Genomic DNA, 25,791 nt, shown 5'->3' on the forward strand with positions numbered 1-25,791 from the left:
TCATGTCAGGTGTTGGGCTAAGCGTGCCCACACATACTAAGTGGTTTAAGCCTTCCAACCTATCTAGAGTAGGTGCCTTTGTTATTCCCACTCTAAAAACAAGGATGTGAGGCACACAGAGGTTAATAAGGACAAGGTCACAGAGCTGGTAAGTGGCGGAGTAGGGTGTTAGAATCAGGCCACCTGGCTCTGTAGCTTGTGCTCTGAGTCACTGTGGGAGAGTGGCTGCCCCTGTAAAAGGGTAAACAAATGAAAACACAGATGGACTCATGGATAGATGAGACTCATGAGGACTTGGAGGAAGACAAAGACTGTTCAAAAACCCTGGCTCTAGCACTGACCAGCACAGTGCCTGGCACCCAAGAGGGGCTTCTGCCTCACCTCCCAGGTGAGTTCAGGACCCTTGAGCTAGGAAACTTCCTTTCCCTGATGCCCTCCCCCTGCCCTGCCACAGCCCAACCTGAAGGCCTCAATGAGCCGCTCCACCTTCTGAGCCTCCCCCTGGACCCGAATGTGTGCCTGGAACTTCCTGAGGGCTTCATCCAGCTCCATGGCAGAGAAGTCCATTTCGTCCACCACGCAGCTGAAACAAAACAAGGCCACATCAGTGTCCTCTGCCCACACAGCCTCTGCTGCCTTCCCATCCGTGGGGTGGGCACACACTTGCAAAGGATGCACAACGGGGTGATGGAGGGGGAGCCAGGGAGCTGCCCGCGGGACCATGGGAATAGTGCTGTCACTGGTCTGGGAGGACATCTGCTCGGCTTCACCCATCAGCAAACAATTTAGATTATGGCCAAAGATCCCTGTACTTCTGGGGAGGTCCACAAAAGCCCTGAAACTGTAGGAAAACGTTGGTGCCTATATCTGTGTGTACAATTTTTTATAGAAATACAGGCAGCCAGAGTATACGGCTATTCTCAATTAGGACCCTTTGCGCAGAAACAAATGTTTTCAAGCCTGTGAGTTACACCAGGCACACAGCAGACTTAATGCATGAATCTCTCATGTTCTGTGAGAAAGATGAGGAGCACCCTCCCATCTTCACGAGGAGGAAATGAAGACTGGGGCACTAGCTTTCCATACAGGGATCTCACATAGAGCCTGTCCTCTCACATCAAGAGTATGATCAAGGGTATGGGGCGAGGTGGCTAGGTTTGGCCAGTGTTTTTGAGACCATCTTGTGTGCCAATCAGAAGAATGGAGGGTGGAGTTTGGGGAGGCCTCTGGTGCTTATCACCCCCAGGCTCTCGGATTACAGCCTGCTCTGTCTTCTGATCGGGACTCCTAAACAGAGAGGGAGAGGTCTGAACCAAGGACCCAAACAGCATAAACTGGTGCCTGGTTTAGGTTTGTAAAAAGGCCATGGCCACCCTTGTTGGGGCTGCAGAGTCCTTGGTGATGGGGGAACCTAATCCCATTCCTAGGGCGTAACCTCCACTGAGGGCAATGGTCTTAGGATAAGCTGTTGTGCCCCCCAAACTTCTCTGAGCACTAAGGACCTCTTGGGGCAACAGCCTTTGTGGGGAAAGTTAGGGGGGCAGGGGCCACATGGTACTATCTGCTGACCAGCACCCAAGTAGGATGCTGGTGTGGAGGGAAGAACCTCACTATTTCCTGAGGCCACTGCTATTTTCTGATCCAAGGCGAACAATGCACGGATTTCCTACAGACCAGAAGCCACTGGGGAGGAGGACACAGAGGGGAGTGCAGAAATGGCTGGACTGAACTAGTCTTAGGCCCAATTCACTAAGGAGCTAATCTGCTTTTCCCTGAACCATTTCCTCATACCAGTTTGATTGGGGCGGGGGGCAGGAGGGGTTAACCATACTAACTATGCAGTGGACTTTTCCCAGGGAGGCCAGGACAGAAACACTGAGCAGGAAGAAAGCTGCCCTGATGGGCACACCTGGCTCAGAAAGGACACAGACTCCATTCTGCTGGGTACTGGCTGCATACAAGCCATAGCCAAAGTCCCTGGCTCACTGCACTTCCTGTGTGTGCATCTGCGTGTGTCTACATGTGTCTGTGTGTGTGACTCTCAATGAGTATGCAAGTCTATATGGGGTATACCCAGGCCAGTCCCCCCGCATCTGACCATGGGTTTCCTCACCTGGGAAACAAAGAGGCCATAGCACCCACCCACCTCCCCATAGGGAAGTATCAGGGGCAGCAGGTGCACATGTAGCCATGCCCCTCACTTGTCCTTTTCCTTGAGGAGGCAGGAACTGGACAGGTGAAAGCCACTGCCATTGTTACTGATTGTTGGCTTTTACCCTGTTCTGATTTCTGTTTCTGGACTATCTGCCCAAGGACAGCATATGAACTCATAACTGCCTGGGTCAGAATAATCCTCAACAATAGGCCCAGAGAAAATCCCCCAGGTCCCAGCAAAGGGTGAGGAGGACACATATACTGAGCCATCCCATTCTGCTGGCTTTGGTTCATCTGTGATAGGGCGTCATTGACACTTGACACCCATCCCCACAGGTGAAGTAAGGTCACAGGGCCTGAACATAGTAAACACAAGGGTCCAAACTCAGGTGCCTTTCTACTTAGGACAGTCTGAAGGAGGAATGGAGAGATTTTGGGTGTATGCTGGGCATACTTATCAAAATTGCCAGCAGCTCCCAGGGAGCTGGAAACCCATTTTTCTGCACGGTTCCAAGTAGCTGAGTGCTATGGCCTCCAGCTCTCTGGGCTGGAGAGGGGTGTGGGGTAAGGAGGTGGGGGTTGGACTCTTACCCCTTGATCTTCCATCAAGGAGAGGCAAGAGGGAGGTGGAGGCAGAGGCAGAGACCTGGGTGTGGTGCTACCCATCTTGGAGAGGCTGGGGTCTCTCTGGACTGGCTCCCTTTACTCCTTCAGAGGGCACATGTCAAGGCCCTGACCTCCCACACCTGTCCCACTGAGTGCTGGGTGGCTCAGCTGCCTGAAGGTGAGTGGAGGTGACAAGGTTGCAGGAGGGCACCCAAGGGTGGATGCCCCCATGTATGTCTGGCAAGGTGTGTGTAAAATGGTGTGTGGGTATTTAGGAGCTAGAAAGAGGTAAGGGGAGGATTTGCTATATGTCCCAGAAAACGGGGCAAGCCTGATAGATCAAGGAGTCTGTCATAGGAACGTGTCCATGTGGCCCAAGACCCAGCATCAGCCCCAGCCCCAGCCCTGGCCCCAGAACTCACTCCAGCACATCACGGTTGAACTGCTTCTGCCTGTTGCCCAGGAACTCGCCAATCATCTGTCGGCTCAGGCCCTTGCGCTGCAACAGGAAGTGGGCTACTCCCACTGGTGTGTCCGGCACGAAGCCACGCTCAATGAGGTACTGGATGCCCTTCTCAGGCTTCCTGGGGGGTGGGACAAAAAGACAGGCTCAGCCCTGGCAGCCCCGGCCATTTCAGGCTTGCTCTCTACCTCTGTGGGCACTCAAGGCACCCCAGCTGGCCCTGGGAGACCCCAGGCTCTAGGCACCATGTCCTGTCCCATCCCCAGCCTGCAACATAGGGGAACCCAGAACTGCCCAGGCCCTGTACCAAGATTGGGTAAGACTGGGCTGGCTGGGGTGAGGAGGTGGGGGTTGGATTCTTACCCCTTGATCTTCCATCAAGAAGAGGCAAGAGGGAGGCGGAGGCAGAGGCAGAGACCTGGGTGTGGTGCTACCCATCTTGGAGAGGCTGGGGTCTCTCTGGACTGGCTCCCTTTACTCCTTTACAGGAACATAGCTATGGGTACTGGAGCAGGGACCCTCCCCAGCTGCCCTGCACTGACCCAAACACCAGCCCCATACAGAACCGGTCCCCACCCACCCAGCTCTATGCTCCCCACTGAGTAGAAGCTGGTGCCCCATGCTGCACTTCCAGGAAGACTAGAACCCCTTGCCCAGCACGTGCTGGCTTGCCCTCCACCCACTCACGGAGAATAAACAATCTCTTGCCCCTGTGGATCACTATCTAAGCACCCTATACACTACCTTACTTAATCTTTACACTCCTCCTTGGGGTCAGCACTCTTGTTACCTGTGCTGTTTAGGAGCCCCACCTTGTGACTTTGCACTGTTGTAAGGACTTGCTAACAGTCAGTGCCTGGAATGATGCCCATATCATAAGCACTGTGAAAGGTCCTTAGGGTTAGCCACAATTGACAAGAGAAGAAATGGAGGCACAGCACACGCCCTCCCTGGGCCATTGACAAGGGCTTTGGAGCGCGTCCACCTGCATAGGGAGCTGTGAGGCAGGGAGGCCCCCTTAGGGGCTCGGCAGTGAACCCAGGCAGGCCCCTCTCTCCCTTTGGGCCTCCGTCCTCCTTCCCATTATGTGGTATGACATTGAACCTGACTGACCTCACAGGGAGGTACTGATGGTCCAAGGAGACAGTGTAAGGTGAGGGGACCACACATGTGATCCTGGGAAGGCAGGTGTCCTCCTCTGACAACCCCAGAACCTGAGGAGCTGTGGAACCCTTAGGGTGCACCCAGGCGCCAGCCCTATCCCTTTCCTAGTGGACAGAGGTCAGTGTTCTACTGTCCCTGGGGGGCATGGATCTGCCCCATCAGTGTTGCAGCTCCTGGCTGACAGCAGTGTCCTGCAGGCACTGGATTTCCCCACACAAGCAGAACTGAGCCTTCTGCTACAAGGTGACCCTGCTATTTTTATCCTTGGATGACCACACACCCTGACCTCACCCTCAGGAGCTTGGCAGGAGGCAGCTGCTAGCCAGATGGTTCTTGGCACTAAAGTGGTGACAGAGTGGCCTTGTTCCCTCACCCCTGCCATGCTCCCCACAACCCCCATTCTTCCCCATGACTCTAAGGTCTTTAACTAAGAACCCCACACACTCCAGGCCTGTCCAGCCACTCTGCTGCTAATACTATGTCCAAGGCAGGTCACGTTTCCTCACTGAGCCACTCAACGCTGGCTCCCATGGGACTCCAGCCCATGCCCACCTCCCCTCCCTCAACTTCTATTTCTTTTTTATTTTACTGTTGTTTTATTACAGTTGTCCCAATTCCCACCCCCTTGCTTTCCACTGCCCCGCCCCCCACCCCTCTGTCCTCTCCCACAGTCAACCCTACTCTGTTGTTCGTGTCCATGGGTCGCTTATACGTGTTTCTTGATTAGATCCTTTCCCTTCTTTCCACCGTTATCTCCCTCCCTCCTCCCGTCTGGTCACTGTCAGTTTGTTCCTTGTTTCCATGCCTCTGGCTCTATTTTGCTCGTTTGTTTGTTTGGTTTACTAGGTTCCTGTAATAGGTGACATCATAAGGTATTTGTCTTTTACTGCCTGGCTTATTTCACTTAGCACAAAGCTCTCCAGTTCCATCCATGCTGTTGCTAAAGGTTGGAAGTTTTCTTTATGTTGCTTAGTATTCCATTGTGTAAATGTACCACAATTTTTTGATCCACTCATTTACTTATGGGCACTTAGGTTGCTTCCAGCACTGAGCTATTGTAAATAACAGTGCTATGAACATTGAGGTGCATAGGTTCTTTAGAATTGGTGTTTCAGGATCCTTAGGGTATAATCCCAGCAGTGGGTTTGCCAGGTCAAAGGCAGTTCCATTTTGTTTTTTGAGGCAATTCCATATTGTTTTCCACAGTGGCTGCACCAGTCTGCATTCCCACCAACAGTGCACTAGGGTTCCCTTTTTCTCCATATCCTTGCCAACACTTGTTTGTTGAGTTGTTTATGATGGCCATTCTGATTGGTGTGAGGTGGTGTCTCATTGTGGTTTTAATTTGCATCTCTCTGATGGCTAGTGATGAAGAGCATCCTTTCATATGTCCGTGGGCCCTGTGTATGTCCTTCTTGGAGAAGTGTCTGTTCAGGTCCTTTGCCCACCTCCCTCAACTTCTAGATGATGGGTCAGCCTTGGGCCTGTGCTCTTGTGGGGCAATGAATGGAGGGCTGGGCTGGGCCTCCTGTACTCAGATGCCCTGAATCACCTACCTACCCCTGGCCTGCCTGGCCCCTTGATGGCCTTGATATGGTGCCCAGGCAGGCCCTGCTCCCGGGGGGATGGCTTCTCTCCCTTCTCTGCTCCCACACACACCCTCCCGTGTTTACATGCAGTGTCATGCAACATTGTGGACTTCCAGGAGATGGGCTCTTCCACCCTAGAGAAGCTCAAAGTGCAGTGGGAGAGTGGACACACTGCAGGAAGGAACGGTTATGCAAGGGTCCCTGGAAACCCAGATTCTTCACAGATTAAGCACCCTGTTCTCTCCTCTGTGCCAGACACCACTTGGGACAATACTGGGGAGCGGGACCAGCCATGAGTGACCAGCACAATGGCAGGCTGCATTCCACAGCCTGAAGGGCAAAGGGACTGAGTGATAGCCAGAGGACATAGGGAGGAGCTCCTGTAGGTGAAGAAGAGGCCTTCTCTGAGCAGGTGACACTCAGTGACCAAAGTGATTAAGAAGCTTTCCAGTGGGGGGAAAAGCAAACGCAAAGGCCCTGGGGTAGGAATGGGTTCTGTAGGACTGAGGACCAAGAGGCAGTTCCAGGGTGGCTGAAAACAGAAGAATAGGAGCTCTGGGGGAGGGGGAGAGGAGGACATTGGGGTATGGGGTGTGGGGCGGACTACACAACGCTGTGCAGGTCACATGAGGAGTCCGGTTTTCCTCTGAGTGGGATGAGAAGTCCCAGTGTGTTCTGAATAGGGCAATAATGGGACTTGATGTCCATGTTTAAGAAGCTCCCTCTGGCTGCTCTGTAGGGAGCAAGGCCAGGCCCAAGCTGAGAAGCAAGCTAGGAGACTCCTGCAGGCATCCAGGCAGTGGTGTACAAGGTGGGGAGACACAGCTGATTTAGGACATAATTTGAGGGTAGAAATGACAGTATCTGCTGGTGGATCCATGTGTGAACCTGATGGCTCCAGTTTTAGCCTAAACCAACTGTAGGAGGGACTCATTCTACCCAGCAGCTTCCATAGACATGATGCAGGAAAGGAATTAGAACTGACTGGGCTGTGACCAGTGACAGGAACTCTCCAAGCAATTGAGAGGAAAGGCGTGGTGGCAGCAAGTACAGGTGAGGAGTTGAGTGGGGTGGGGAGGCCAGACCAGGCTGAGGGTTCCCAGGTCAGGATGGATATGGCTGGTGAAGGGAGCCTCTGAATGGCTATACACAGGGGAGTGAGCAGCCTTGGGTGACCTCTCTGACAGCACCCAGCCAATACACAGCACATCTGTTGATGTTGAGTCCCCCGCTTTTTGGGACCTTGCTGGACCTCAGCCATACTCAGTAGTCCAGTCAGGCCCTTCCTGCCCTGCCCTGCATCCCTGGACTGACTTCTCCAAGTCAGCTGCTTATTCAGACTCAGCTGTAACAGGTGAGCACATGCAGATCACACCAGTGATTTCCCTCACAGCATCTCCCACCACTGGGCTGTGAGCCGTCCGCTGTGATGTCAAGCTTGTGGGGCTCTCATGAGGGCAGCGGACTTAAGGGTCACCAACTTGCTGGAACCAAATGCTAAGTGCTTTTTGCCTGCTCTTTTCCCAGCAGGGGACTAAAGGGTCAAAAGCAGGCTTCTCTTGTCCTTTTCAGTTGCTCTCTGGAGCAACTGAAGAGAAGAAGTGGGTGGCTGGCTGCATAGCATGACCCTGTCAGGCATTGGTAGGCCTCCAGAATTCCTACCCCACCTTGAGCTCTGGAACCTTGACCCAACAGGCTAACCCCACTCCCAGCCTGGCTAGTCAGAGTCCACCAAAGGAAGAGAGCCAGCTGGAGTTAATGAGGGATGAGGGGCTCTCTCCCAGCCTTGCGGTTGGACCATAAGCCAGGGCCTGCTGGTGGCTCTCCTGCCCTAGTGGGGAGACTGGTGAGGGATGGGGCTGGTTCTGGGGAGGATGGCTAAAAGATGCCCAACAGCTTTTCAGGTGCATGAACCAGTAGGGCCTCTTTGCTTAAATCAGTTTCATTGGGCTCCTGTCACCTGCAAAAGAGAAGACCCTAACTGACACAGAGACCAACACAAGGGTCTGTACACCTGCAGGGTCTGAGGATCCTCCAAGGTCAGGAGGCTGAGCCACCTTGGTAATGGCTCTCAGACTGCCCACAGGGGTAGGACGGACTCACCAAGTAGGGCAGGAGAATCCCTGCATGCCGGGAAGTGCCCTGCAATTTGGCAACCTCGTGTTGAAGCCCTCCAATGTCCTGCAAGAGAAGTGACCACCTTCTATCTGCTTGCATACCTCCCTGACCAGCAAGCTCACTACCTCCTCAGATTGCCTATTTTATCCAGCTGATATTTACAAAGTCCTTTGTGATATGAGAACCCAAGCTGAACCTGGCTGCTGGGGTTTTCCTTGTACTCATCTCAGACAGAAGGTGGAAGAATGGCTGACTGGGAGCTATTCATGGGGTCCTCTGGGCTGGAAGACACCTCAGAGGACCCCATGAATATCTCTCAGCCCAAGCAGGAGTCCCAGCACCCTGTCACACCACATGGTTGCTGAGGCCCTGCTTACATGCTCCTCAGAGACAAGGTGCTCAGTCCCCTAGGAGGGATCCCAATTCATTACAGGGCAGCTCTATGGAGAGGACACTCTTCCAGAGTTGGGAGAGGTCTGGCCTGGTTCACCTAGAAAAAACTGGCTTGGACTATGATCACTTGGACTCTTGTCAAAGAGTAAGTGGGAGGGTTATGAGAGAGGAGAAAGGGACGCAGTGAGGCCTGCACCCTGAAGCTCAGGAGCAGGGGACCCTGGGGTGGGATGAAAATGCCTTCCATAGACAAGCAGGTGACAGGCTGAGTAAGTAAGGGTCCTGCTGGGTACCCATCAGGCCTGCGGGATACTGACCCCAGCTCCTGCCACTCTGGCCCAATGGGCAAGTAGAGTTACATAGGGCTACACATGTGGTAACAGTTCCTACACTGGATTTTAAGAGGATGTGTTCAGGAGCCAGGCAGCAAGGGTGTGATTTCCAGCATGGCCACCTACTATCCAAGTGACTCTCAGAGCCTCAGTTCCCCTATCTATAAAATAAGATTAATGATAGTCCTTACTCTACAGGAGAATATCAGGTAAAGCATGACAGGCTCATAGAACAGTGCCTGGCACACTCTCAGTACATTTCAGTTATTAGCAATTCTTATTATTTATGACTGCTATGTCCACCAAACCACCTGTTGGGTCCCCCTAAAGCCCAAGGCTCTGAAAGTCCTCTCCCCTTGACACCGATTCTGGGTGCAGAAGCCCTAGCTGCTACCCTCAAACACCTCCAGGTGAGGCTCTTGGTTCCACAATCTCTAATCCTCACTAGGCCTTTGACAGGAGGGACCCTGTGCCCATTTTCCAGGTGTGGCCAGTGAGGCTCAGAGAGTGCAAGAATTTGTTGATACCCTGCAGCTGCTATGTGGCAAAGCTGGGGCCAAAACCCCTCCGGCCCCTGGCTCCTGGTCTCCAACCCTCCCTCCAGTTCTGTGAGACTGATGTGTGGCTCCAGAACCAATAAATGGCAGAATCTCAGAGGAACACCTGGATGTCAGGCTTGACAGCCCCAGCCTCTTCTAGCACATTGGGACAGGCCCTGCCCACCAATCTGCATCACTTTCTCAGGATTCCTTGATTTTCCTTTCCTCCTGCTCAAGGGCTCACCCACTTTGAATACATTATTCAGACCCTCTGCATTCCCCTGAAGAAGGGGGTCCACGCCGGGAAAGCTCACTGCTGAGAATGGGTGGGAACTAAGGGCTATCTGAAAGGCTGGGTGAGCAGAGGGGGCCATCAGGGGTGTGGATAAGGGTGGGGGGCTGGGGAGGGAGAAAAATAGGTGACAAGAGACCCATAGGGAGAGCCATGGGAAGCAGAGGTAGGTAGTGGAAAGGTGGGGTGTGGTGAGGAGGAACCTTCTCAGGAGGGACCCTGGCCTTGAGCAATAGGGTGCTTGCTCAGTGTTCACTAGAATCTCCTGCCCTCTGTCATCCTCAGTCTGTAGCTCCAGGGAGCTGTGACAGAGCTGCCCAGCCCTCGAAGGCCTCAAGCTCCCAGCTCTTGGCTTTGCCTCTGCAGAGGGCCCTGGGACTCTGTCTACTTAGAGTGGAATCACCAGCCCTCTGGGTTCCAGGGAAGATAGCCAGTGGGCATACATCTTTGGAAGCGCTTTATGAGTCAAAAAGCTCTAAATCTGAATAAGAAAGGTGTTTGCTTGTTTAAATAACACAATTTTGGAAAATCAGTTTCTCCTTCAATCCAACAATCCAACCAAAGTGCTGAGACGGTAAACCAAGACTTGGAGGTATGAAGGCTGCGCTTGGAGGAAGGCTGTGCTCTGTAACGTGCACTCTTTCATGGGCAGAAGGCATGTTTCACAAGGACTCCAAAGGGTCTTGGCACAGAGGAGGGGCCTGCTCACACACCTTAGCCCCATACCCCACATGCAGCCAATATCACTGTATTTGTCTCTCTCAGCACTCCATCCATTACTATCTGCCAGTGTGCTCTGCAGTCATGAAACTATTCTTGACCCATGTTGCCAGGTACCGCAGACACAAACTACACATGGCCCATGGGTACTTGTACTGCAGCTAGTACACCTGAGAAACTGTGTTAGTTTTAGTTAGCTTTAATTTCAGTTTTCAACAGTCCCCTATGGTTGGACCTCAATATTGTAAAGGTTCAAGTTACTCCAAGTTAAACCCTGAGCTGAAGGCAACTTCAATGAAAAGTCCATCAGGATTTTTCATGGGTCGTGACAAGGGGTTTTTAAAATTCATGTGCAAGAATACCTACTAAGAAGAGCCAAGGTAATTTTTAAAAAGAACAAACAGGGTTTTATTCTCATAAGAAAACATATAAAACTAAAAGTCTGATGTTGGTAGAGCAATAAAAAAATTCCTCTAGCCATTAGCGTGGAGCTCCACAAGTATCTTTAGTCTGTTCAATGAATGTCCCAGGTCCCTAAAGCAGTGCCTGGAATGTAGTACGTGTTCAACAAATAGTTGTTGAATGAATGAAAGGATCCAAGCACAAACCCATGCTCATGTAGGAATTAGATGGAATTTCAAATCAGTGAAGAAAGGACAGACCATTCAATAAATTGGTAGAAGACAACTGTCTATACAGAATAACAAAAGCTAGACCCCTTATCTTGTACCATTCTCCAAAACAAATTCCAGGTTAGAGTTCTACTGAGTATAAAACAAAACCGTGAGAGCACTGAGGAAAATTTTAAATTATATTTATGGTTTAGGGCAGATTTTTAAAAATACAACATGAAAACCCAAAGTAATAAGAAAACAGATGATTTGACTAATTAAAATTAAAAAGTTGTACAGTATGGTAAATGCAGTAATACTGTATTGCATATTTAAAAGTTGGAGGGAGCAGATCTCAAAATTCTCATCACAAGAAAAATAAATTTGTAACTGTGCGGTGACAGATGGTAACTAGACTTCTTATGGCGATCATTTCCCAATATATACAAATATCAAATATTATGTTGTACACCTGAAACTAATGTTATATGTCGATTATACCTCAGTTTAAAAATGCAAAAAATAAAAGTAAAAACTTTCATTAAACATAAACAAAGTTAAAAGGTGCATAATTAAAAACCAATGGATTGTACCTTTTACAAGGGTGAATTACATCTCAAAAGAAAAAATTTTAAAAAAAAAGGACAAGTGACAGGAAGAAAATATTTGTAATTGCAAAAGATTAGTAGAAACAATGTATAAAGAACTAGTTAAATCAAAATGACAAATAACCTAATAGAAAAATGGGCAAAAAATAAGAACAGACATTTTATAGAAGAGAAAAACCCAAATGACCAGCAGACACATGCATAGACGCTCCATATTAGAAGTAAGCAGGGACATGCAAATGAAAACAACCAAGACACTGTTTCTACCCTTTGATCAGGGGTGAGAGGTAGGTGATAACATGATGTTGACAATTATGTGAGGGAAAAAGGAACTCTCAGCTCCAGCTGCAGAGACAGGAAATGGGTAAGCCCTTCTTTAAAGAGTAAATTGCAGTTACCATTTCAATAAAAACATGCCTAAGCCTGACAATTCCACCTCTGGCTATCTTTCCTGGGGAGTGTGTGTAAAGAGTAGATCCACACTCACTATCCTCTTGGTCATCATGAAAAAGTGAAAGCAACCAGCCACATAAATATGGATAAGCACTCATGGACCCCGCACAGCAGCAAGCATAACTGCAGTAGTCTATTGTACTGACAGGGAAGATCTCCAAACCACGCATCCTCGTCACAGTAACATGATCCCCATAAGTGCAGACCCAGAAGATGTCAGCAAGGCCACAGTAACAGCAGCTAATACTTGGGCAGGGCTGACTCTGTGCCAGGAGCTGCTCTGGGAACTTTTCACATCCCCTCATTTCCTCCTCTCATCCTCTGATGTGGATGCTATTAGTCTCAGCCCCATTGAACAGACAAAGTCACTGTGGCACAGGGCTGCACTCCCCAAGGATATACAGAAGGGAGTAAAACAGCCAGGCTTGAACCCTGGCAGTCTCGCCCAGAGCTGTGTTCTGAACCACAGTGGTCTACAGTTCCTAAGAATGCACACATACACACAGAGAAAGGGATCTGGGAGGAGACTCCAAAATTATGACACTCAAAGGAGATTTTATCCTAATGAAAAGATTTTCATTTTCTTTTCTTTGGAGAACACATTTTATGTACGACACATGTAATTAAAAACTAATACAGAATTCCAGTCAAGATGGTGGCATAGGTAAACACGGCTCGCCTCCTTGCAACAATAACATCAAATATACAATTAAAATATAGAACTCCCATCACTCAGAACTGTCAGAAATCAAGTTGAATGGAAGTACAATTACAGAATTAAAGAAACCACACCCATCCACACTGGTAGTAAGGGCAGGGAAGTGAAGACAGGCTGGTGCCATATCCGTGTGTAGTGGATAAAAATTCCAGAGGGATATTTTGGGAGTGAGGAATCCCAGACCCACACCAGACTCCCCAGCCCAGGGTTCCAGTGCCAGGAAGTTAAGTCCTTGTAACATCAGGCAAAAACCAGCAGGGACTGACTCAGTGGAGGAACTGCTGGAGTGCCAAGCAGTTCCTCTTAAAGAACCCACATATAGACCTACACAGATTCACTTTCTCTGAGCTCCAGCACCAGGAGAACAGCTTGAAAGGCACCAGTGGCACACAAGGAGGAATTGAAGTATCTGGCATCAAGGCAAGAGCTGGGGGACAATTTTCTGTCAGATAGAAAGGTGGGCAGAGGCCACTGTCCCTTTCTGAGCTCTCCCCTCACAGACTCCATCAGCATGGCTCACACTGCTTGCCCCGCCCTGAAGATCCCCTGGGACTCCATCCCACCCAGACAGACCCACCCAAGCTGTTAACTGTGACTTTTCCAGATGAATGAACAGCTGGTCATGGCTCGTGATTTACAACTTCCTAAATCCTACTAAACAAACCACAGCCAGCCTCAGCGAGTCTCCAGCTCCCATACCTCTTGTTACATGGCCCCAGGCCTGGCACTAGCAGCAGCCAGCGAAGATGCATGGTTTGGCATTGCCTGGAAATCTCCAAGCCCAGCAAAAGTAGCACACACCTCATACTAGTTTACAGCTTATGCAGGGTGGCCCTGGGCAGAACACAGGTAGGGGCTAACCTAAGCCTGTACCACCCAGGAAATCCCAGAGCCAACTACACCCAGTAGACACCTACAGACCATATCAGAGCACCACCACCCTGTCCCTGCACAGCTGATCCTGCATGGAGGGCAGAGGTTGGTGGTCAGTGGTCACAGCCAGTCCTCGCAGGTGGCAGGCCTGGGTAAATCCCTCTCATTGATCTGCCAACAGCCACCAAGGATCAACTACAAGAGGAGGGTGTACACAGACCATACAAAGGGTGCACCTCAAGTGCCCAGCTTGGGTGATAGGAGAAGCTGTGTCACTTGACCCTACAGGATACCTAGTACATTAGGCCACACTACCAAGACATGGAGTCAAAGCAGCTCTACCTAATAGATAGGAACACAGGAAGGCTTCCAAAATAAGGACACAAAGAAACATAGCCAAATGAAAGATCAAAACTCCACAAAAACAACTAAACAAAATGGAGATAAGCAATCTATCAGATGCAGAATTCAAAACACTGGTTATAAGGATGTTCAAGGAACTTAGTGAGGACCTTAACACCATAAAACAGATCCAGTCAGAAGTAAAGGGCACATTAATTGAAATAAAGAACAATTTACAGGTAAACAACAGTAGAGTGGATGAAGCCAAGAATCAGATCAATGAATTGGAACATATGGAAGCAAAAAAAAAACAACCAATCAGAACAAAAAAGAAGAAAAAAGAATTAAAAAAAAAGATGAGGATAGTTTAGGCAGCCTGTTGGACATCAAGTGTTCCAATATTCGTATCATGGAAGTGCCAAAAGAAGAAGAGAAAGAGCAAGAAATTGGAAATCTATTTGAAAAGTAATGAAAGAAAACTTCCCTAATTTGGTGAAAGTAATAGATATGCAAGTCCAGGAAGCACAGAGTCTTAAACAACATGGATGCAAAAAGGCCCACTCCAAAACACATCACAAGTAAAATGCCAAAGGTTAAAGATAAAGAGAGAATCTTAAAAACAACAAGAGAAAAGCAGTTAGTTATCTACAGGGAAGTCCCCATAAGACTGTCAGCTGATTTCTCAAAAGAAACTGCAGGCTTGAAATATTCAAAGTCATGAAGAGCAGGACCTACAGCCATGACTGCTCTACCCAGAAAAGCTATTGTTTAGAATCGAAGGGCAGATAAAGTGTTTTCCAGACAAGAAAAAACAGAAGGATTTCATCATCACCAAACCATTATTATATGAAATACAAGTTAAAGGGACTGACTTAAGAAAAAGAAGGTCAAAACTATGAACAATAAAATGGCAAAATACATTCTATCAACAATTGAATCTAAAAAACAAACTAAGCAAACAAAAACAGAGACAGAATCATGGACATGGAGAACATTTCAGTGGGAGGGAGGTGGAGGAAGAGTGAGTGAAGCGGTGAGGAGATTAAGAAGTACAAATAGGTAGTTCAGAATAGCCATGGAGGTGTAAAGTACAGTATAGGAACTGGAGTAGCCAAAGAACTTAAACAAATGACCCATGGACATGAACAGTGTGGGGGATGGCTGAGGGAGGTGCGCGGGGTGCGGGGTAGAGGGGGGCAGAGGGGGAACTATTGGGACAACTGTACTAGCATAATCAATAAAAATAATTTTAAAAAACTAATACAAATAGAAGACGGTCAAGGGGGGATAAATGGTGATGGAAGACTTGACTTGGGGTGGTAGACATGCAACAAAAATGCAACGAAACTCATAAGGCAGGTGCTGGTGCAAAAACAAAACAAAACAAAACAACAAAAACCAAGGTTTATTCAGGTGTGGAGACTTGGGAGAATGTTGGAGTCTTGTCTCAAAGACCATCCCCTTTTCCTGCTCAAGCCCAAGGTTCTGATAGGGATAGGGAAGGAAGGGCTTTTTTCTACCCAATTATCTTGCTATCTTTTAGTGCGCTTGGGTCCTGTCCATTCATCTTTCTAGCTTTTGGCCCGCTGGGCTCTGTCCATTTATTTTTCTAGCTTTTGGCATGCTCTGTGTAAGAGTCTCCTCCTGCTGCCATCTTGGCCAATGGGGTTGACTCCCCAGCTCTCCTTGACTATGCTCTATCAGTCAGTGGGGTGGGGGTGGAGGTATGCTGAGGGCCTGCTATCAGGAAGCCTGGAGATGCTGCAGCCTTTAGCCCACCTCCTGACACTGGACATCCAGGGGAGCTAGTTGGAATCTGTGGGCCTCCCCTGGATCCTGGCACGTCTTGCGTTCTCTGAATAGCCCCTGTGTGGTCCGCCCCTCCAAATTAGCCAGCCCAGTCCACATTCACCTTGCCCCTGGCTGCCCATGCTCTGACCGACTATGGTAATAATAACACAATACACTATACAGATGACGTATTGGTATAGAGCTGTACACCTGAAACCTATATAATGTTTTAACTAACATCAGCTCAATAAATTCAATAAAAAAGTAAAAAACCAAATCAAAACAAACAAACAAAATTAATAGAACTAGAAACAAATCTACTGGGTGGCTGACGGAGACTTTTTTCTGGCTTCTACCTGTCTACTCAGCTGGGACTCCCACATCAGGACACAGTGTCTGCCAGGGACGAGGTAAGCACTTGGGAGCTGGGGAAATCCCCTCGTTATCTTAGCCTCCCCCAGGAAGGCACAGGCCTGGATCTAAGTTGACCTAGGAGCTGGCTGACTACGCCCTGGAGCAGGTGGGGCAGGCTTTTTGGACAGAGCTTAGGATGGGCTCAGCAAGACATGACCTTCCTTGCTTAGCGTGCTATTCCAGCCACAACTTACAGAGTGGCACAGTGGCACAGTGGCAGGACTGATCCTTACATGCAGCAGGTCACAGGCAGATGGGAGTCTCAGGAAAGAGCAGCCCTGGAAGTTGTCAGGTGTCCAAGACTCTTGGTTCTTAGGTGAGTGAGGATCAATGACCTCCAGCCCCATGACAGCCCCCACAGGTATGCAACATTCCCTATTCCCACCCTCTGGGATAGGCCTCTCTGAATCCCTCAGACAGCACTTCACCAAGGATGGAAGCACCAAGGATGTCTCAAAAGTGCCCACAAGACTCCCCCAGTCTAGCAGATGAGGAAGCAGGGAAGCACAGTGAATGCATGTCAGTAAGCACTAGGCAGGCTGGCAACGTCCTCAACCCTGGAGAGGTCAGTACCAGGCTGGTGTCTGGAGACCCAAATCCTGGAGGCCCCATGGAGAGAAATGATGTGAAAACTGAGGTTTAATAACCAGAGCTGGCCAACATCTCCCCTAAGGGAGTGTCCTCCCCCTTCCCCGTTCACCATTTTTGACAATGCTAAGAATAGTCTGCTTTTAAAATACCAGTCAGCCTCCTTAGAATTGCCCTCAGGAATGACTCTACATCGCCTTTCTAGAACCCATGGCAGGTAGTGGCCATTCAACAGACCCAGTTCACATACCTCCCAAAGGGCCTCGTAGCTGGCTGAGACTTCTACTAGCATAGGTTTACCTGTGTCTTGCTTCCCTCGGATACATGCCTCCAAGTATAGACTACATTATGCCCTTTCTCAAAGATCTTCATGCTCCACATCATCCAGAGAAAAATATCCAAACCCTGGAGCTGGTGTACACAGCCAGGCATGGTATTACACACTGTATCAGCCTTTACATAAAGTTTCCTGAGCACCTACTGTGTACTAGTCACTGTTCTAGGTGCTAGAGGGCCCCAAAGTCATGTTGCGAAAGCATAGAGAAGCCCCTGATTCTGCCCCTGCTCAGCCTGTTGGTGTCTGCTCCCTCCACAACACTGCTCACAAGGCTCCCATCCCCCCCACCAATAACACTGGTTATGCCAGGCACTGCTGTAGGGCCACCCTCACAGGTGCTCACAAAGGCACTGGGGCAGGAAAGGAAGGCCCTGATCGAGGTCTCCTGGGTGGCACTGCCCTGCCCTACTCTCCCTTGCAGGGCTGGCAGGCACTCACTTGTTGAAAAGGTTGAGGCCGATGCGATAGTGCCTCTTGCGGATGATGTCATTGCTGAAGGCAGGTGAGTCCCAGCTGTTGCGGGTCTCCTTGTGATAGGTCTGCTTGCTGAGTGTCTGCTCCCGCAGGCTGTCGCGGGATGATGACTCAGAGCTGCAGTTGATGGTGTCATTGGAGTTGGAAGTGCTATTGATGCTGTCATTGTCCCCATCTGAGTAGTCTGACTCAGACTTGCTCTGCCTGTTGGCTGAGCCGTTGATGGCCAGGTGGCCATCGAGGGGCCTGACAGGCTGAGGCCTCAACTCTGGCTCCTCCCGGGGCAGGCTCTTAGGGGGGCCACTGTGGGAGCCATGCTTGGGGCTACCCTGCTGACCACCGAGGCCACGCTCATAGGTGCTCTGCCTCTTGAGCGAACCACGGTCTGAGCGGTCACTGAGGTCCACAGAGCTGTCACTGGGAGGCTCAATGGTGAGCAGCGGGAGGTGCTCTACCCGCAGTCGCTGCTCCTGCTGCTCAAGTGATGGTGTGCTCTGGCAGCTAGTGTCCATGTCCCCCTTGTCGTCCTTGTGTGCCAGGGCCCAGTAGTCCTGGGTGGCGCCCGCAGCCCGTATTTGCAGGTCTAATTCAGCACTGGATGGCCGGTGCCCCACCTGAGAGAGGGGCAGGGGTGGTGACAGTTCCTCCTCATCGATGTACAAGGTGACGTCACTGTATGAGGCTGTCATCTCATCCAGTTTGTGGTGGTCCACAGTTTGCAGGGCTGTCTGGGACTCAGTGTCCCGGGCTCGCCCTGTGTCAGTGACTGACGCCTCTTCAGCATGAAGGCTGCGGCAGTTGAGGGCATCGTCGATGGATTCGGCCAGTGATTTCACCTGCCGGGAGAAGGCGTCCTCTAGCTCAGTGATGGCATCTGCAAAGTCACTGGTCGGGGCTGAAGACTTGAGGGAAGGTGGCTCAACATAGTCGTTGCACTCAGATGGCACCAGAGCCCCCAGCTGAGAGCCATCATCGGTCACTGAGACCTGCTTCCCTTCAAAGTAGGAGCTGTGCATCTTCTCAGGCCCTTCAAAGGAGAACTGCATCCTCATGTTGGACAGCACAATCCGGCGAGACATGCGGTTCTCTGACATGGAGCTGCGCAGGCGCTCGAAGTTCTTGTTCATCTGGTATTGGCGGAAGGCTGTTTGGATGGTGCGGGCTGCATGGCGAGTCACAAGGCGTCCGCCATACTTCCGTTCTAGCATCTCCACCTGTAAGGGAAAGGAAAAGAGAATGAAGACATTCCCAAGTGCTGGAGCAGCACAATACCTACCAGCAGTCATTCCTGCTCCCCAGCCACATAGCAGCACCATCTGGGATGGCTTCAGCGCTGGGAAGTGCAAAATCTAGGTTCCAAGGTAACATAAGATGGAGAAACACACATTAAAGTTAAAGCAAGTATGTTCCCTACAGGACTTCTCAGAACCTTTAAAAAGTGACGTTATCTCAAACTTTAGCCATAGAAGCTTTGGTCCTCATGCATCTCATTGTATGCAGTTTAACACATCTTTGGAGATGCGGGAAAAGGCGACCCTCCCACCCCTAGAGATGAGGAACCAAGACAGGTTAAGAGACCTGCCAAAGATCTCAACGAGAATCTGGGTGCTGAGCATCAGCTGCAGACCTGCAGCTTTGTTTCCTCTCTGTGGCCCCAAATGCGTTCTTGCTGGCCTATAGGAGTCACTAAATTTTAGGGAGGCCTGACAAAATCACCAAACTGAAGAGTAGGCGTCAAGGCCAGATGCCCAGGTTTTAACCCTGACCCTGCTCAGAGACCGTGCTGATCACGCAATGAGACTGTGGCAAGCGCTCTGCACATGTCAAGCTCAGAAACAACTGGGGATACAAGACCCTCAAGTGTATTCCTGGATGGTGTTGACAGATTATGGGGTTCCCAAGTCCCATGTACAGATGAGAAAACTGAGCCCCAGAGAGGACACCTAACACCCAGAGTCAGGAGCCAACTCTCACTCTCTAGCACAGGTCCTGATGGCCCTTCTTGAGTTTGGAGATGGGGCAAGGCTACAGGCAGGTGAGAAGGACTGGGACCGCCCAATGTGACACATGGGTTTCCTGAAGTCCTGAGGCCCAAGCCAGCCCACTTGTGACCAAGGACAGCCCCGAAGGCTGCTCCTCGTGCCTTGATCCTGAGCGAGAAACAAATGTATACCTGGAGCTCGAACCTACTTGGCGGAAATCCAAGAGAAGAAATTGGCTTTTCTCAGGTGGCCAGGCCGAACGGGCACCTGATGTGGGACCAAGAGAGCTCTCAGATCCTCGGGAGCAAGTCACTCTGCTCAGGGAGGCAAAGCACTGCACCCTGCTCATCTAGGTCTCATCTGCTTACTCCATGCTAGGCATCATGCCAAAGTAGGCAGCACAGAGAGACGAGGTCCCTGCTCTCAAGAATCAAAGAGTCTGTCAAGGAGAGCAGGCAGAGAGGCACAGGTGTCTCTGACATAAAGCCAAATAGATGCTGGATTTGGAGTAAAGGGTTGCTCAGAACCACTCTGGGGGCTGGGAAGGAAGGGCTCACAGCCTCACACACCTGAGTATGGGTACTGGTCTCCTCTCTTGCCAGTTGGTGGCCTGTTCACCTCTCTGAGTAAGAGCATGCCCAGTTCTATGAGCTTCCATGAGCCACCCATCTCAGGGATGCCAGCTCCTCCCAAGTGGAACATGCCAGGTCTCTGGGGTCCACAGGAGAGGGAGAGGCAGGCTGGGTGGAGCAGCTATCTTAGCAGAACAAAAGAGGGGAATGGGTGTGGCTGGGGGTAGTGGTGTGCATGTGGCTTCAGCTGATTTTTCAAAGCCTGGCCAGACCCAGAGTCAGCCAGGGTAGGTCTGTTTTTTCTTTCACCCTGAAGGTGACTTCACTTCTACATCTGTAAGCAGAATTTATTTATTTTTTGTTTTGTTTTGTTTTGAATGGAGCTCTGAAAGCCCACTCTTCTCTGCCTTCGCAGGCCTGCAGTCCTGGGCCCCGTATATTAGCCTTGGCAGGGGATGGAGGTGGGTCATGATACCTGGGTCACCAGCTCAGGCCCAGAGCTCACTCCAGGGCCTATTTTCTCCTGCTGACTCTGGACCTCACAAACCAAGCAGCAACCCTCTTTGCCTGAGACCAGCTTCCCAAACCTGAAGGTGCAGAAGAGGGAGAAAAGAGGGGCTTCAGGAAGGCAGAAATAGGCTCTGTGTTTTGTCATCAAAGCCTCTCTCAGCCCCTCCTACCCGGCCTTCCCCAGAGAACACACATTAAGCCAGGCCTGCTCTTACTCGTACTCCAGACTCACTGTGGCCATACTTCCTTCTAGGCCAGAACCCACCCACGGCTTGCTTTGAAATTTTATAGGGACACAGCGGAGATCCAATCAGTATGTGGTCACGTGGTATTCACAATGATGCACAGTCTTCAGATGCTCACAGGATGCACACTTCTCAGAGGAGGCTCAAAAGAATTAGTGTGACAAGGAGCTAACCCCAGCCAGGTCTCTCCCATTAAGCCCTCATTCTGCCTTCAAAGGGGCACTTTTCAACAGTGGGGAAGAAAAACTGAGAGAAACACCCTTCCATAAAGCAGAACCACCACCTCTCAATGACATGCCTCTGGCTCTCACTGACAGGAAACTACCAGGAGGTGCAGAGGTCCACGGGTCAGATGGAAAAGCCACGGCTTCTCACTGGGCTCCTTTCACTTAATTGGGACTTTGTATTACCCAGACTTGAACTCCTCTTGGAATCAGGTACCCTACCTTCCATCTGGCAATTCTTGTGTAATCTGTCCTAGTCCCACTTTTGTCTTAGTTGCTCAGCACAGAGTTGAATGCTCAGTGGCTTTCAATGTCACTTCCTCACTCTCACCTTTTACCCCCCTCTGCCCTGCCACCCTCTCTCCCAAGTTCATTCTGCTTCTGGGCCTCTCACCTGCTATTACCTCTTGCTGGAAAGCCTCTTCCACAAAAACCCAGCTCTAATGCCACATTAGAGAGATCTTCCCCAATGCTGTCACCTCCCACAATTACTCAATTTCTTTCCCCTATTTCATAATCTCTAATGTTTGTATCACTTTCTGGAATTAAACTGTGTCTTTATTTGCTTGGCGGAAATCCAAGAGAAGAAATTGGCTTTTCTCAGGTGGCCAGGCAGAACGGGCACCTGATGCGGGACCAAGGGAGCTCTCAGATCCTCAGGAGCAAGTCACTCTGCTCAGGGAGGCAAAGCACTGCACCCTGCTCATCTAGGTCTCATCTGCCTACTCCATGCTAGGCATCATGCCAAAGTAGGCAGCACAGAGAGACGAGGTCCCTGTGCTCGCTAACTTGTCCATGGTCTGTCTCCTGGACCACTGTGTTAGCTCAAGAGCTAGGGCATGACCTTGTCCACTCCCCAGCACCCAGCAGCACACTGTCTGGCACAGGTGGATATTTGACTAATATATGTGGATAAAAGTGAACATCTGTGGCCATATTAAGGCTATATGAAGCACATGATTGTCTCTGTAGGCTTTTATTAAGTCCTAACCTTTCTCAATTCTATTTTAATGGTCTGGCTGCACATGTCCTTTACTATAGATAATTTATGATCTACTTTGGATGTAGATGTAACTGATAAATGGAACAGAATCTGTCCCCCCTACTATGGACCTGTTCACGGGGCTAAATACCATAGAGGCAGGGTATTATTTGCTCCCACAGACTCAGAAGGGGCCATTTGCTATTAGGCTCTGGCCACTTGCTGTCTCCCCTCTCAGTACCAACTCACAGGTAGAAGAATTAAGAGAGGTCAGGGCTGAGGTAGGCGGGGCTGTCCAAAGTCAGAGGGCAATACCGAGAGCAGGAGAGGAGGTGCTGGTGGAGAAAGACCCACCTTGGGCAGTACCCACACTGCTCCCCAGAGAAGACAAGACCATGCCAGGCCCAGAGCTCAGCTCCAAAAAGGACAAATAGGAAGACTGGAAGCAGACAAGAGGGCAGCCAGGCCACTGGGTAGATGTGGGCAGAAGGGAAGGGCAAGATGGCTGCTATAGCCTGGTGTCTGAGGGACTAGGGTCCTGGAGCCAGGCAAGTGCAGAGGTGGCTGCTAAGGACCCATAGGAGATAGGCCAAAGCCAAGTGCCTGGGAGCTGGCAGAGTGAGTCAGAGAAACAATCTGGTCCTGCATGCTTGCACACTCCCAGTAGCCTGGGACTTCTCCTGAAGCCTGGAACTTTTCCTCAGAGTTCCATACTTAAATTCTTATTAAAGTGCCTACTATGTGCTTACACTCTGAGGGCCTGAAAGTAAGAACTCTCTGCCTCCCAATGACCTTCTGCTCTCTGCTCTCCTACCCACCATCACCTATCTGTGACAGGCCTTTTCCCTCTTACCTCCTTCCTGGAGCTCGGCCAGGTAGTGCATCAGTCTCTCTCAGTACACAGGTGCTGACTTCACAGTCGGGTGTTGGCCAAGGCCCCTCAAGGAGGAAGTGCAGCCTTCAATGAGGCGACTTACCACAAGAATGCTAACTTGTAAAAGGGAAGGGATATAATAAGCAACTTCTCCTCACTGACTGTGGTTGGATGTAGTGTTCTTTTCAGAGTAAGAGCTATTTCCAATGTACATTGACCTCCTTCTCTTCTCTCCAGGGACTCCCTGAACAGACTTCCCAAGGGCTGGACTTCTCCTGGGGACTTAGAACCTCAGTAGCTGGCCACACAAACTTGTGGTGTCAGGCCTTGACACCCAGACCCTCAGCACACCCTGGACCCCAGGCATTAGAGCTGGGAACAGGGCAGAGGCAAAGCCTTGACAGAAGAAATGTCCACAATCCAGCCCTTCACTCTGAATCCCCCTCATGCCTCATGACGGGCAGGTTAGCTCACACTAAGGCAAAGGCCACATTCTTAAGGAGTATGCACTTCACTCTTACTTCCTTGTGTTGGAGAGTATAGACCACCAGCATGAAATCTGACAGACTCCAGCTACTCCAGCAAAGGGCTGCATCATTCCTGGGAGGACATGCAGCAGGCAGAGCAGCCTTGCTGCCTGTCCCCAAGTGGCCAAGAGACCAGATCCACCTACCTGCTTGTCCTGCAGGTCCGAGGAGAGTTCATAGCTTTCAGAGAGGGAGCGTGAGCGCTTGATGGCCTCCTCCTCGGCCTGCTTGCGTAGGATGGAGGTCGAGTGCTGCAGTTTGGGCCTCCGTGTGCGCTGCTGCCCCAGCGGCCCGGAGTATAGCCCATAGGCACCCCCAGGCGTATGCTCGTAGTGGTCCGGGCTCAGGCTGGGGCCAGGCACTAAGGGACCTTGGCGATAGGCTGAGGGGCTGTCCAATGATGTGCAGGTCTCGCTGCTGGGGGCCTCACCCTCCACGCTGCAGAAGAGAGAAGACAGAGGCCTCCTGTGAGTAGGAACTCAGAACCCAGAGCTTTTCAGGACATCAGGAAGTAGGAGGGGGTGATAGTCAAAAGGCTGCCTACTGCATTGCAGTGGGACTCCATAACCCCCAGTCGTCCCCCTACTTCCCTCTCACCCTCTGCAGTTGATCAACCCCATGCACCTAGAGGGCCTCTGCCAAGACTCTCTACTCCCAGTCTTCCTGAGGTTCACCCCCCCAGGTTTCATTTTCTCTGTAAAACTCACCAACTTCTAACATCTTTACTAATTGACTTGCTTACTGTCCATCTCCTACACCAAAAATGTCAACTTGTGAGGACAGAGGTTTAGCCTGTTGATCTACTGAGGATCCCAATGCCAAGAGCAGGGCCTGTACACAATAGGTGCTCAATAATTTACTCACTGACTAAATGGATTCTGTCACTTCCTCTCTCACTCTGACTACCTGCATTAAGTAAACCACTGATTTTTGTACTTAAAAAAAAAAACAGAGTAATTAACAAAAGTGACTCTCCCACACACCTACTCAGGGTTCATGCACTGTGCTGGTGTTTGTTATGGGCTGAATTGTGCCCCTCACCCCAAATCCATATGTTGAGCTCTAACCCTCAGAGTACATTAAGAATCTCTATGTCTGAAGGTAGGGTCTTTAAGAGATAATTGAGTTAAAATGAAGTCATTAGGGTCCTACTCCGATATGACTAGAATCCTTGTAAGATCAGGACACAGGCACACACAGAGGAACGACCATGTGAGGACATGGCAAGAAAGCAGCCATCTACATGCTAAGGAGAGAGGTCTCAAAGTAATCAACCCAACCTACACCTTGATCTCAGACTTTCAGTCTCAGGAACTGTGAGGAATAAATGTCTGTTGTCAAAGCCACTAGCCTGTGGCGCTTGCCCAAGATTGCACAGATAGGATTAAAACCCAAGCTGGTGGGACTTCCAGTACTGGCTGCTCCTCTCCACCTCACTGTCCCTCATCCCTAGGATATGTACACATCCTCCTGAAGTTCCAAGCACCAAGTAGGAGCGTTATGGTAGAATAAGCAGCCAGAGCGTAAATAAAGGCAGGGCCCTCAGTGTTGCAATCTAACAAAGAACTTAATACAGGAGGCTAAAAGCAAAGGCACTTGCTGACTCAGTAGTCCTGAGCCTGGTCCAATAAGGCTGCCAGGCATTCCAAACAAGATAGTGTAGGAGGGGAGAAATCCTTGAAACAGTCTGTGTGTATCATCTCCACTAGCTGGGAAGAGGAAATCTCTAGATGTGTATTCATTCCAAGACCTGGAAGGGGGAAGGGGAAAGGGTATATAGTACCCAAAGAAAACACCCATAAAACAACTTTCGTTAATTGCCTACCCCTCGTCATGTATGCAAAATGAACAAATAGAGTCTGGAGCAAGATAAGGATTTGGGCTAACAGACCGTTACACATACCTACATTTGGGTAGTCACGTCTCCCCAGTGAAAAGCTGGAACCACCTTCACCCATCAATCAATATATAATTTCCTCACCTCCATCCTTCAGAACAAAGAACTCTCTCGGTTTTTTGCCACATGGGGGGGGGGTTCCTGGCCACTCAGCCTCTGGGTGGGGGGGCATCTGGCCTCCCTTTTTGGCCACTCTTGCTTTTGCTTTCTTATTAGAACTTAGCACTAATAAACTTTGCTTGTCCGCTAGTAGGCTTGTTGATCTTTAATTCTTTAGTGTGTCGGCAAGAAGAACCGAGTTTCTGGGAGTTTCTCCATGGCAGCAGGGCTGACTGGGGGAGACAGAAAGGGACTAGCTGACTACTCATCGCAAACTCATGAATTTAGCTGACAGGCATT

General features: G+C 50.1%; 1 protein-coding gene across 7 annotated transcripts in view; it reads right to left on the reverse strand.

Annotated features, from left to right (window-relative positions):
- IQSEC1 (IQ motif and Sec7 domain ArfGEF 1) overlaps positions 1–25,791 on the reverse strand; it is a 427,684-nt gene that overhangs the window by 21,493 nt on the left and 380,400 nt on the right. For all 7 annotated transcript variants that reach the window (XR_008529287.1, XR_008529286.1, XM_054575082.1 and 4 more), the window contains 4 exons: positions 23,642–23,933; positions 17,544–18,793; positions 3,183–3,344; positions 461–583 (listed from right to left, as the gene is read on the reverse strand). Coding sequence is in view for 5 of the 7 variants with exons in the window: in XM_054575081.1 (XP_054431056.1) it covers positions 461–583; positions 3,183–3,344; positions 17,544–18,793; positions 23,642–23,933 (1,827 nt within the window). In the remaining 2 variants the exon portion in view is untranslated. The remainder of the gene's footprint in view (positions 1–460; positions 584–3,182; positions 3,345–17,543; positions 18,794–23,641; positions 23,934–25,791) is intronic.

Source organism: Pteronotus mesoamericanus, unplaced genomic scaffold (assembly GCF_021234165.1).
Source record: "Pteronotus mesoamericanus isolate MK-2021 breed Mesoamerican mustached bat unplaced genomic scaffold, CSHL_Meso_final contig_27, whole genome shotgun sequence".
NCBI lineage: Eukaryota > Metazoa > Chordata > Mammalia > Chiroptera > Mormoopidae > Pteronotus > Pteronotus mesoamericanus.